This window comes from Polypterus senegalus, chromosome 11 (assembly GCF_016835505.1).
Source record: "Polypterus senegalus isolate Bchr_013 chromosome 11, ASM1683550v1, whole genome shotgun sequence".
Classification (NCBI taxonomy): domain Eukaryota; kingdom Metazoa; phylum Chordata; class Cladistia; order Polypteriformes; family Polypteridae; genus Polypterus; species Polypterus senegalus.
In genome coordinates, this window is record NC_053164.1 from 67,691,393 (window position 1) to 67,704,816 (window position 13,424).

At 37.3% G+C, this 13,424-nt stretch overlaps 1 protein-coding gene across 1 annotated transcript in view; it reads right to left on the minus strand.

The window, feature by feature from the left end:
* Positions 1-1,049: 1,049 nt before the first annotated feature.
* The window catches only part of LOC120538572 (zinc transporter Slc39a7-like), a 65,771-nt gene continuing 53,396 nt past the window's right edge, over positions 1,050-13,424 (minus strand). Inside the window, exons 8-9 of the mRNA XM_039767967.1 lie at positions 9,753-9,949; positions 1,050-3,968 (exon numbers count right to left, since the gene is read on the minus strand). Of these exons, the coding sequence (XP_039623901.1) occupies positions 3,717-3,968; positions 9,753-9,949 (449 nt within the window). The 3' untranslated portion in view covers positions 1,050-3,716. The remainder of the gene's footprint in view (positions 3,969-9,752; positions 9,950-13,424) is intronic.

Below are 13,424 nucleotides of genomic sequence, written 5' to 3' on the forward strand. Positions count from 1 at the left end.
TTCTCCTAAATAATAAAACCATCATTTAAAAACTGAATTTTGTGTTTACTTGTGTTATATTTGACTAATGGTTAAATGTGTTTGATGATCAGAAACATTTTGTGTGACAAACATGCAAAAGAATAAGAAATCAGGAAGGGGGAAAATAGTTTTTCACACCACTGTATGTGTATATATATATATATATATATATATATATATATATATATAAGCTGTAAACGATTACTACTTTCACAACTGCTGGGAAACTTCTTAGAGTTCCAGAAGTATAGCACTGGAGAATTGAAATTGTTTGATAGGCCACCATAGCACCTACAGAGATGCAACATTCCATATATAAAAAGAAAACATCAAGACAGGTTGATGACTCACAGAAGAGGTGATACATTCAAAACTTGCATAATATCTTTTACTGACTGCATTTTAATTTGAGCAGGCTAAACTGCAGCACTTTTGGACTACAGTCTAGTCACTTTCAGCATTGAGTCCTCTTTTTTAGTTTGGGTTTATTACCTACCAGCCTTTCACACTGAGATAGCCCAAACATGTTGCAATCTGAAGAACACACTCAAATGACAAATTGCTTGAACATAATTGATGATAATGATCATAATTTGGTTTGTACCTGTATATAGCCAATTTACCTCTGCTGCATGTTAGGAACAGTTAACATCAAGGGTGTATCAATGATAACAAAACACTAATCTGTAATATTAGAATAATGAGGGAGAAGGACGAATAGAAAACTCAAAAAAGCTCATCTTTTTTGTACTTAGTTATCCATAACATTCTATTCATCCATTTTCCAAACCTCCTTATCTAGAGCAGGTTCATGGGGAAGAAACAGGAGCCCATTACAGGAAGAACAAGGAGCAAAGCACAAACAATCCCAGTCTCCTTGTTTTGAGGCAGCAGTGCTACCACTATGACACCATAACACCCCTTATTTATTACATCCCGTTTGCAATTTTGAAAACTACAGACAGTGTGAAATTTCATAAGAGGTATCTGGAAATAAATGAAGCAGAGAAAAGAACACGTACAGAAAATACAGTACTAGTTTTATTTATAGTGCACCTTTCCAAAATCCACAAGAACTTATTAAATTGAATAATAAGATATACAGGAGATGACAAATTATTTTATCAGGGAATGTAATCTAAATATGGTAATAAATACAATTAAGGATTTTTGTTTTACTGAGGCTGCATTTAAAAGGATAATTACTTACTGAAGATATAAACAAGTGAGACAAGTGTAACAAGCTAACATATGCAAATTGTGATGTGCAACTTATAAAGAAGGTGGCAAACAGGTAGAGCATGTGAGTGAACAAATCTCTCTCTTTAATTTTAGAATGAAGGCAAGCTGGTTTGCAAGTGTTTAGATAATTATGCCTACCATTTCATCAATACACACTGTCCAATATATGCACTAAAAATCAGTGTTCAGGTTAATGCTTTTAAAATTTCAAATTCATGGTCAAGAATTATCACTCAGCATTGACACTGTCTGTTAAGCAGCTATTCTGTACTTTTGCAATATTTTTAATTTTAGCACAATTACTATTTAAACTATTCTATTGATGTGGTTGATTACCTAAATTATTTTAAATCAGCAGTGAAAAACAAACTAGCCTGAGATCAATAATCATGTTCAACACATTACATTTAAATGTTTTTTGTATTTATATTTGGTCACTTTAAGGATTCACTTAAAGCAAAACAGGGATGCTCTTAGTGCATTTTATAAATCTTTCTAAGAGAAGTGAATTTGAATAATAATGCATCAAATTAGAGGACTCTCCTCTTGGTTTTTCCTATAAACGACGGATGACATTTGTACAGAATGTCTATGCACAATTCCTCAGTGTGCCTATCATTCTTTTTAAAGGCTACCCACCTACTTTTTTTTTTTTTTGTATTTAGCAGATGTCTTTATGCATAATATTCTTTATCCTAAAACAAAAAGAATGTTTCACCATTCATGGTAAACCAAAAAACAAATTTGCTGAATTAGCTTGATCATTACTTTTAATATTTTGGTTAATTATGTACATTGGGAAGTATTAGATTTGCTATTATAATTTAGTTTTTTGATTTCGATTTTAATCCAATGATATGAAAAATATTGTAAAAATATTCATAGGTGACCCTTTCTTGTGTGAATGTGTTGTGTTGTTTAGAACACTGAACAAAAATCCAATTAAGATGAACAACCGAACATGTACCTTTATCAAAAAAAACATGTATTCAATGAACAAATCAGAAAAGCATGTGTCCTTTGCAAGAGATCAAATTACTATGTTACTACTGTAACTCCTTAAGCAGAAACAGAATCAATCAACTATTTTAACCACAAACTATCTTGAATTGCATCTACATAAAGTATCAAAAAGTAGTTCTGAATTTTAACCTTCATGAATTTGTTTATAAAAGTAGAAAGATGCACAACATATGCAAGTTTATATATAATATAAAATCATATAGTACTTTCCATTTATTCCTAATCTGAAATAAGTTACAACCACAACTGAAAAGGCTAACAACTAAAGGATGCAGACACTTTTCCAAAAAAATGTTTTAATTAAAATGTTACATGGGATTGCAGTATTGATGTAAACAATCACAGTTGCCACAAAGCAATGCAAAAAACCCAGCCACATGATATACTGCGAGGTTAAATTGCAACTCATCTTAATTCAGCTTCACCTTCTTTCTCTATTACTACTGAGTTATCATCTCATTCAATTAATTATATTTGCTGTGTTCTACTTATTTAAAAAAAAAACAAAAAAAAACAACAGGAAGCATATCCTTAGTCACCAGAGGCAGGCATCCAGCAAAGAGGAACAGTAAAAGTTTTGTAATATGTTAAAAGCAGTTCTTTTAACTATGCTTTACAGGAAGAAAAAAAAAATGAGAACCAATTTGACAACTCAGCCCTTTTAATGTCCCATTAAGCATGACATCAGTAAAAGTTAAAAAGAAAAAGACAGTAGTGTTTGGGTGTGCTTATCCGGCTGTTTTCATATTGCATTGGGTAGGAGATACAGTCAGGTCCTTAAGTATTTGGACAGTGACATAATTTTCATACTATTTGTTCTGCACACCACCAGAATGGATTTGAAATAAAGAAATCATTATGTGATTGAAGTGTAGACATTTACTTTTAATTCAAGGGTTTACCAAAAATATCATATGAGCCGTTTACGAATTAGTCATTTTTATACACGGTCCAAATACTTAGGGTTAAACTGTAGCTGCTGCAAGGTCTAAAAGATACTGCTTTACTAAAGGGAAAAACAGAAATGGCAACATATGTGTTTGCCCCTCTCTCTCATCCATTAACGTACATAGTTGTGTCCTTGTTACATTAAGCCATTGTGTGCTTATATAATCTGTCATCAGAAAAGATGTCAGTTGGTTAAAGAAAGAAGTCCCCTAAACAAGTCATTATAGTGCCTTAACCAAAAAAAAAAAAAATTTAAAACTTTTAGCTGTTCCATTATCACCTTTTAATGCAGAGGGCAAATAATTTTTTGTTCTTATCTTACGTGTAGAAGGATGATGAAGATTCCAAACTACACAGATTTTATTTCACAAAATGCAGTCAAGAATAACTAGAACAGGCTTCTTCACCCCCACCCCCTCCATTTTTGAAGCTGTACCACCACCAGTATGTTATGACAATGATCTGAGGTTCTCTTCAGAAATTCACTCATACTCTGCAATTAGAATCATCATGACTACTCCAAAGACCATGGCCAGAATTTCCAACAAAGATTGCACTGGTTTAGAGTCATGCAGCAACTCCGGGATGACAGATACTGTAGCAATATAGATAAAACCACCAGCGGTGAAGGGCAGGATCCAAGCAGTGGCAGCCTCACCAATTCCCTCAGCCAAAAGGGAGCAGCAGGTCCCTGCCATAGCACCCACAGCAGTTAAAAGCTGTAATGACATTGCCTATAGATGAAGAAAAAAATAAATTCAGAAACATTCACATCAATAAATCTGACGACGTAAACTGAAACCTAGTCAGTATCTCTGACATGCAGAATGTCATTTAGAAAAGTGACTGTAGAATTTAATTAGGTATACCAGAAATTAAAAAGCAAATTATTTTTATTTGAGTTTATCTAACAAGTTAATTGGCATGAATTATAGAATGATAATTACTAGCAATAAAACAGTTGCTTAAATATATTATAAAAATATCATGCTGTGCAGTAAAGGCATAGCAATTTTTTTCCTTCTGTACTATTTTTATAAATTCTGCAAGACTGTACTACCTTTTAATGAATTAGCATTAAATGTTATAATGTCCTCCTCTTACAAATGCAATGCGTTGCTAGGTGAGACTCATGTAGTATATTAAAAATCATTTTTGCTCAAGCTTTCTGTACTTACATATGCAACTTAGTTTTCTTGAAAGTGATTTATGATAAGTTTGTGGCTACACTAGAAACTAAAAGGTAACAGGTTTATTCACTACCACTGTCACACTATACTTTGAGACTTCGAAATAAAGCACACAGCAGTTAACATTACTGCCTCTTACCACTTTGGATCTCTGCTCCAATTGTGGCTTAAATATCTTCCATATTAAATTTTTGACCATTTTTGTTTCTTCGGGGTGCTCAGAATTCCCTCCACAGCTCAGAAAGTGGCTATCAAATTCAGTGGAGTTGTGACTGTGGGTATATGCAATAGTAAGTGGCCTCTCATCTAGGGCTGATCCTCCCAATTACCTTTAAGTTTCAAATAAGTTCCAACTACCTGCTATACTGTAATGGAAAAAAGGATTCATACAGGAAAAAACAGGAGGTGCTATATGAGAATTTTCATCAAATTTTATATTTAGCTACTATGAGGTAAATTGAATACTTTGTTTATATTAACAAAAAAACAACACACTATTTAGAATTTAAATGAATATTTCATTTATAGTAACAAAATACAAAGCGTATGTGTTAATTAAATTTTACTAAAGAGCTGTTACCATATGTGTTGATCAATCTCTCACAAATCTTCATTTATCGGACTGCGCTCAATGCAGTAAAAATGTGATTTAAAACTGTAGTGAAAAATGATATATAAATTGCATTTGCTTATACTACATGGCTGTGTTGGCTTTGTAATTTCAAGCCAAGACAGCAACAACAAGCTGCTGAATTATTTAAGTTACTTTTAGTTATTAAATTCATAATTATTAAATGCTGTTATTATTCCATTTCACCCCAAGTTAAAAAAAATATATACTGCACAGAGCACTATTATTTACTTACCTGTCTGCATTACTCTTCGCTAGTAAAGCCAGTTCATTTGGGTTAGTGCACAGTCTTTAATGGGGGAAAACTGGATCCAATTGGTCATTATCAGACCAAAAGCCAATTTTACTGGTCCACTGCAGGAGTTAAGACAAGCGATTTTAAACTTCTGAAGGAAGGTTGGGAACCAGCGTATGTTTCATGATTCTGCACAGCTGATGGAGTTATACCATGTAAGTGCTGTAACAATACAGGCTACATTCAAATGCAGGCTACCCTTTTACGCTTTCAAATGTTTTTTTTTTTTTTTTTTTATGGAGAATGCAACATTTCCGCCATAATGTCTACATTTTGAATTACCAAAGTTTAATAAAAGACAGTGTTGTAGTGCTATGGCTAAAATCACATTTGGTAAGAAATCCAGGGTACAACATGCATTCGTTTTTTCTTGCCATATATAGTGGGAAGACTGCTTTAAGGTTTGATCTTCTGCTAACCCAAATACAAACAATGTTGATTCCATTTCATATAACACCCTTCAAAGACTATACTATCACTAGGCTGTTTATCCTGCAGGATATCTCTCACTGTGATAAAGTCACTCAAACAAATTTCTATGTGGAAATATTTTTCACTGTTAACAGAAAAGACGACACCTATAATAAACTTTAGTTAGCTTTCTTAGCACTTCAACTTTTGAAATTAGAACTGGACCTATAAACAGGAGTACTTAAAATATTAGTTCTGTATTTTTCTGGTCAAAGTTACTCATCACAATAAAGGGATAGATCAGTTTGACACATGAAACTGCAATCTAAACTGAAACATAAATAACTAGCTGGCTCTTGCATTTTATAATGGAGTGTATGGGTATACCAGGGTCCCATTGTGAAACACAAAAGTCTTAACATACATATTGCAAAATAGCATATCCAATGTCATTTTAAGAAGGAAAAAGACAAAACATTGTTATGAGATTCAGGCATTTTAAAAGGAGAGAGACTGTGCACTTTACTTTGCCATTTGTCTTCCTCCATGGCACCCATCGGGGCTAGAGATGTGGATTTACCTCTAAAAGTCATTCGTAAACACCATTAATGACATTGAATATTGATGTCCAGATATGAATTGCTGTCCCTGTTCTGTAAACAACTAGGTAATAATAACTGAGGGAAAGAATCAGACTTTCTATTACTTATATTCTTTCATCATACTGAACATTATTTTGCAAAAATATTACCTACTGCTGCCGGATTGACAATGTGCACATGAGCTTCAGTGAGAAAGAATATTGAGCATGCATGTAGCATGCAATCAAGTGACAAGAACTGAATAGACATTACAGGTATCCATCTGCTCATCTTCCTAACCCACTTAAGCCCCTGGGGACACATAAAGTTCTATCTATCTATCAGGAGTGGTCCATGGAGCAGCTGGAGCCTATCCTAGCAAACACCAGTTGCAAGACAGGTTAAATCCCTGGATAGGATGGCAGTCTATCACAGGGTGAACAAACATGAACTCTAACGCAATAGCCAAATTAGCAACTCCAATTCACCCAAGAGTAATCAGGTTGAAGTTCTGTACAAATGTTTTAGCATAGGCAGAGTAGTACAGTAGTGATATCAGTGAAATTGTCTAAGAGTGACAAGCAAGAGTAACTCATCATGTATTATTAAAAAAAAATTGTTTTGCAGCATTTCAATGTGCGGTCTCACAATTTGCCTTTTTTGAATCATGCCACAGAAAGTGTGACATGTATGTGGCTTGGCTCTTTCAAAAATGATAAGGTCTCACTAAAAATTGAATGAAGTGTAATCAGTTAATTTCAGATATATTGCTATCTGTACTAAGTACAGTGATCCCCCTCCTATCATGGTAGTTATGTTCAGCAATAGGTGAATATCCCCGATATAGAAAGACCATATAAATAAACATTTTTACATAGTTTAAGACTTAAAATACCCCTCCCATATGTCTTAAACACATGTAAACTTATTAAAACACACTTTGTAAACACATATGATATATGGATGTTGGGCTAAGGATATGAGTAACATCTCTTTATTATAAAAGACAAATCTTGGCAGGGAGACCAAGCTTGATCTTCTCAAAAGACAATCTGACATCCCACGAGCGACATTTTAACGTCATGCAAGACAGACAAAGCAGTGAGACAGAAGGACAGCTGCTGTACAGGCTTTTAAATGATCGACGTGCAAAACAGGCATCCTGGCAGAAGCAGCACAAAGCCAGTAGTTGATCCATCCCCTTCCCCTTAGTATGCACTCAACACTCAACCCCCGGCCCACCTTCACAATGTGAGTGGGTGAGTTGCGAAGTGGCAGGAGCATAGCACGCCTCCAGGTGGGCTGAGCAAAGTGATCGAGAACAGATCATCTCAGAGAGACACTTTGACGACACGCAAGACTAAACATTACAACCTTATGACCCAAAACCCATGATCCAGTGACTTTTGCACGTCACGCCCTACTTACAATTTAAAACAAGTTCACTGACATCTAACCTAGCAGTTGTTGGCATGCTTTTGGCAGACAAAGTTCAGGTGCTCCCAGTTCTTAAAACAACGACAAGCAGAACACTACAGCAAGCCAACAGATGATCTGAACGCTTCTTCTTAGCGTGCGTTCAGCCCTCAAAAGGTTGCTAGCGGAAGAAGGACAGCTGCTGTACATGCTTTTAAGTGACTGACACAAAGCGTGACAAGTGGAACACACAGCTGGCCAGCAGCAGCAAAACAGCAGCTGAACCGGTCACGTCTCTTTAACGTGCGTTCAGCTACCCCCACCTTCACAACGTGAGAAGCATTATAAGTCCCGCAAGAAAGATTTAACCACACCCGGGGCAGGAAATAAAGGAAATATTTTTTTACAAAAGGTTTTAAAGTAAAAATGAAAATAATGCATATGTAACAATTCCAATGAAAATAAGAATCTCTTTAAATTGTTTATCTGATAAACCAAACCCGGAGGTGGGCAAGCAAAGTGAGGGGGGCCGGAGCCCCCTAGTAATAATAAATCCGTGATGTAGGGGGGGTGCGATAGCTGAACAGCGATATAGCAGGGGATCACTGTACAATAAAGCACATGTTTGCTCTTTTCATTAAAATGCTGCTCAGCATGATCTTGCTGTGTAGTCTATTTAAAATAATAGCACAGAACGTAATAGGCAAAGAAAATACCCCACATAGGGAAAAAAATCTTAAGATTTGTGTGCACATCTGTCCATTATTACAAGTCATGGCAGAACATAACTGCTGGAGAAACAGTAGTATAAGTAGGATACTAGTAGTATAAGTAGGATAAGCAGCAGAATATAGCTTGGCAAAAGGGGGATGTAGTTAGTCATAACTAAACCCATGGCACTCACTGCGAGCAGAGAAACAAGAAACATATCTGTACCTCAAGAAAATAGTAACTGGAATCTGTGATATTTTTTTCCAGTTCACTTTTGTTTTTTCTGAGGCATGCTTGTGACAACTAAAGCACATTTTCTTAAACTGTTCTTACTTTGAAGTGGATGTTTTCTGTATGTTAAGGCTTCTTTAATCACAACAGTGGCCATAAGCTCCATTATAAAACAGAAGAGCAGCCTAGTTATTTTTTAAAACTAGAAATTCTCTTCACCTGAGAATACAATTTCAGGTGGTAAATAAATATATACTGTAATAGATGAGAGCACGTTGCCACATTCACCACACAATGAACCACCTGGATTGGGACCCAAGTACAGCGGGTGACATCTCACTCAGCACCACACTGGAACAGTGCAAGCTTTTTTTTTTTTTACAGTGGCTAGAGTACCAATTCTGTCACCAACCCCCATGTTTTTCCTATAAGTTGAAGGACCTGCTTGCAGGGCTGGATGTAGATTAACGTCACACCCAGGACAAAGCAATTGCAGGTTAAGGGCCTTGCTCAAGGGCTCAACGGAGTAGAGTCACTTCTGGCATTTACGGGATTTGAACAATCTACCGTCCAATTGCTTGCTCAAATCCCAAGCCTCAGAGCCACCAACTCTTCCCCATGAATGTCTTAATATCATGACTTAAAAAATACCAAAACTTACACTTTAAATAACACATTAAATGTTTCTGTTTATTGGGATGGAAGGGCTAACTTAAACATATAAGGATTAAAAAGTAAGCAGGGCTTGTATGTGTGTGGACTGTCTTTTTAAAGAAATCTCTGCTTCTTTTGCAGGAAAATAGGAATGACTAAACTCCCAAGTTTGCAATTATGTCTCCCTTCTGCCAGGTGCTTCGAAAGAATTAGGAGGGTGACTGTGTTGTGTTTTTTTTTTTAGTGTGAAATTTATTACAAATAAAGTATTAAATAATAGGATTTCTCACATTTAAAAACACTCAACTTAAATTATCCAATTATTTTATTTTTTTACCAATACAAAAATAAGTATAATGGTATAGAGAAATAAATTGTAATTTACAGAATTGATTTACCTTCTTCTTGCTACATCCTGACTGCACCAAGATAGCAAAATCTCCGATTTCATGAGGAACTTCATGTAACAATATTGTCACTGTGGTTACTAGACCAACGCTGGGGCTCACTAAGAAAGAGGCTCCAATAGCTAACCCATCAGTAAAGTTGTGAGTGAAGTCAGCTGCCAGGTTCAAATAGCCAGATACTTTTATGTCTGAAACAAAGAGAAAAACCATACAAAATTGTATTTGATCTTTGATTTCTTCTTAGAACTTTTAAGGCAACATGAGTAAGATTACTATACGCATTTTATTTATAAACTTGCAATTCATATGAGCATTATAGTACATTAAGCAGGAAGGCACCCATATACAGTGTAAAACAAATAGCAGCCACTGCCACAATTTTTTTTGCAGGCTGGGCACTAAAAAGTTTCAATTTCACATATACAGTGGGTATGGAAAGTATTCAGACCCTCTTTAATTTTTCACTCTTTGTTATATTGCAGCCATTTGCTAAAATCATTTAAATTAATTTTTTTCCTCATTAATGTACACACAGCACCCCATATTGACAGACAAAAAAAGAATTTTTGAAATTGTTGCAGATTTATTAAAAAAGAAAAACTGAAATATCACATGGTCCTAAGTATTCAGACTCTTTGCTGTGACACTCATATATTTATATTTGTGTGGAGTTTACATGTTCATCCTTGAGATCACCTTCATTTGAGTCCAGCTGTGTTTGATTATATTGATTGGACTTGATTAGGAAAGCCACACACCTGTCTATATAAGACCTTACAGCTCACATTGCATGTCAGAGAATCATGAGGTCAAAGGAACTGCCTGAAGAGCTCAGAGACAAAATTGTGGCAAGGCACAGATCTGGCCAAAGTTACAAAAAATTTTCTGCTGCACTTAAGGTTCCCAAGAGCACAGTGGCCTCCATAATCCTTAAATGGAAGACATTTGGGACGACCAGAACCCTTCCTAGAGCTGGCCGTCCGGCCAAGCTGAGCTACCGGGGGAGAAGAGCCTTGGTGAGAGAGGTAAGGAAGAACCCAAAGATGACTTTGGCTGAGCTCCAGAGATGCAGTCAGGAGATGGGAGAAAGTTGTAGAAAGTCAACCATCACTGCAGGCCTCCACCAGTCAGGGCTTTATGGCAGAGTGGCCTGTCGGAAGCCTCTCCTCAGTGCAAGACACATGACAGCCCGCATGGAGTTTGCTAAAAGACACCTGAAGATTCTCTGGTCTGATAAGACCAAGATAGAACTTTTTGGCCTTAATTCTAAGCGGTATGTGCGGAGACAACCAGGCACTGCTCATCACTTGTCCAATACAGTGTTTTTCAGCTGCTGGGACAGGACAACTGGTTGCAATCGAGGGAAAGATGAATGCGGCCACGTACAGGGATATCCTGGACAAAAACCTTCTCATGAGTGCTAAGGACCTCAGACTGGGCCGAAGGTTTACCTTCCAACAAGACAATGACCCTAAGCACACAGCTAAAATAACGAAGGAGTGGCTTCACAACAACTCTGTGACTGTTCTTGAATGGCCCAGCCAGAGCCCTGACTTAAACCCAATTGAGCATCTCTGGAGAGACCTAAAAATGGCTGTCCACCAACGTTTACCATCCAACCTGACAGAACTGGAGACGACCTGCAAGGTGGAATGGCAGAGGATCCCCAAATCCAGATGTGAAAAACTTGTTGCATCTTTCCCAAGAAGACTCATGGCTGTATTAGCTCAAAATGGTGCTTATACTAAATACTGAGCTAAAGGTCTGAATACTTAGGACCATGTGATATTTCAGTTTTTCTTTTTTAATAGATCTACAACAATTTCAAAAATTCTTTTTTGTCTGTCAATATGGGGTGCTGTGTGTACATTAATGAGGAAAAAAATTAATTTAAATGATTTTAGCAAATGGCTGCAATATAACAAAAAGTGAAAAATTGAAGGGGGTCTGAATACTTTCCGTACCCACTGTACTAATTCAAAGAAACTAATTCTTCTTCTAGCCTTTTAAAAAAATAAACTCCATTTTAATTTTGTAAGTTTTATCTTTTATTTAATGTTACGCAATGTTTGGAACTTCTTTAATAAGTAATATAAAAAGGCCACAATGCTAAAATGTATCCTGATCATTCACATTACCAGTGATAAAATGGTCTACATCTTGTACGCTGCGTACTTTGAGTCATCATAGTAAATATCCTACCATTTGAAATTCTGTGGTCATCCAAAAAAAATCATGTTTTTGAGAGAAATTAATGCCATTTTAACTAGATACCATTAAATTGATTTAGAAATATAGACATTACTAAATTCTATAAATGCAATTACTGCTTGAAATTACTGATTTTTAATTTATTCTTTATATATGACTGCAAAGCCCCATTTTCAGCAGGAATTCCTTCAGTGTCCTAATGGAAAAACCCTTGTAGCTTATCCTTAATTAGTGATATCTGCATACAGCAGAATCACAGAAACCTTTTTAAATGCATTATCACTGTTGAAACTTATTATATTTAGTTGTACTATAAGATACCAGCATTCCTATAGTTTAGTTCTGTCCTTCAGTCCGTCCATCCATCCATCCATCCATCCATCCATCCTCTTCCGCTTATCTGAGGTCGGGGGGGCAGCAGCTTGAGCAGAGATACCCAGACTTCCCTCTCCCCGGCCACTTCTTCTAGCTCTTCCAGGGGAATCCCGAAGCATTCCCAGGCCAGCTGAGAGACATAATCCCTCCAGCGTGTCCTGGGTCTTTCCCGGGGCCTCCTCCCGGTTAGACATGGCCGGAACACCTCACCAGGGAGGCGTCCAGGAAGCATCCTCATCAGATGCCCGAGCCATCTCATCTGACTCCTCTCAATGCAGAGGAGCAGTGGCTCTACTCTGAGCCCCTCACCTTATCTTTAAGGGAAAGCTCAGACACCCTGCGGAGAAAACTCATTTCGGCTGCTTGTATTCATGATCTCGTTCTTTCGGTCACTACCCATAGCTCATGACCATAGGTGAGGGTAGGAACATAGATCGACTAGTAAATTGAGAGCTTTGCCTTACGACTCAGCTCCTTTTTCACCACGACAGGCCAATGCAGAGCCCGCATCACTGCAGACTCTGAACTGATCTGCCTGTCGATCTCACACTCCATTCTTCCCTCACTCGTGAACAAGACCCAGATACTTGAAGTCCTCCACTTGGGGCAGGATCTCGCTCCCAACCCTGAGAGGGCACTCCACCTTTTTCAGGTTGAGCACCATGGTCTCGGATTTGGAGGTGCCGATTCCCATCCCAGCCGCTTCACACTCAGCTGCGAACCGATCCAGAGAGAGTTGAAGATCACGGCATGATGAAACAAACAGGACAACATCATCTGCAAAAAGCAGTGACCCAATCCCGAGTCCACCAAATCGTACCCCCTCAACGCCCTGGCTGCGCCTATAAATTCTGTCCATAAAAGTTATGAACAGAATCAGTGACAAAGGGCAGCCCTGACGGAGTCCAACTCTCACTGGAAACGAGTTTGACTTACTGCTGGCAATGTGGACCAAGCTCCGACACCGATCATACAGGGACAGAACAGCCCTTATCAGGGAGTCCGGTACCCCACACTCTTGGAGTACCTCCCACAGGATTCCCCGAGGGACACGGTCGAACTCCTTTTCCAAGTCCA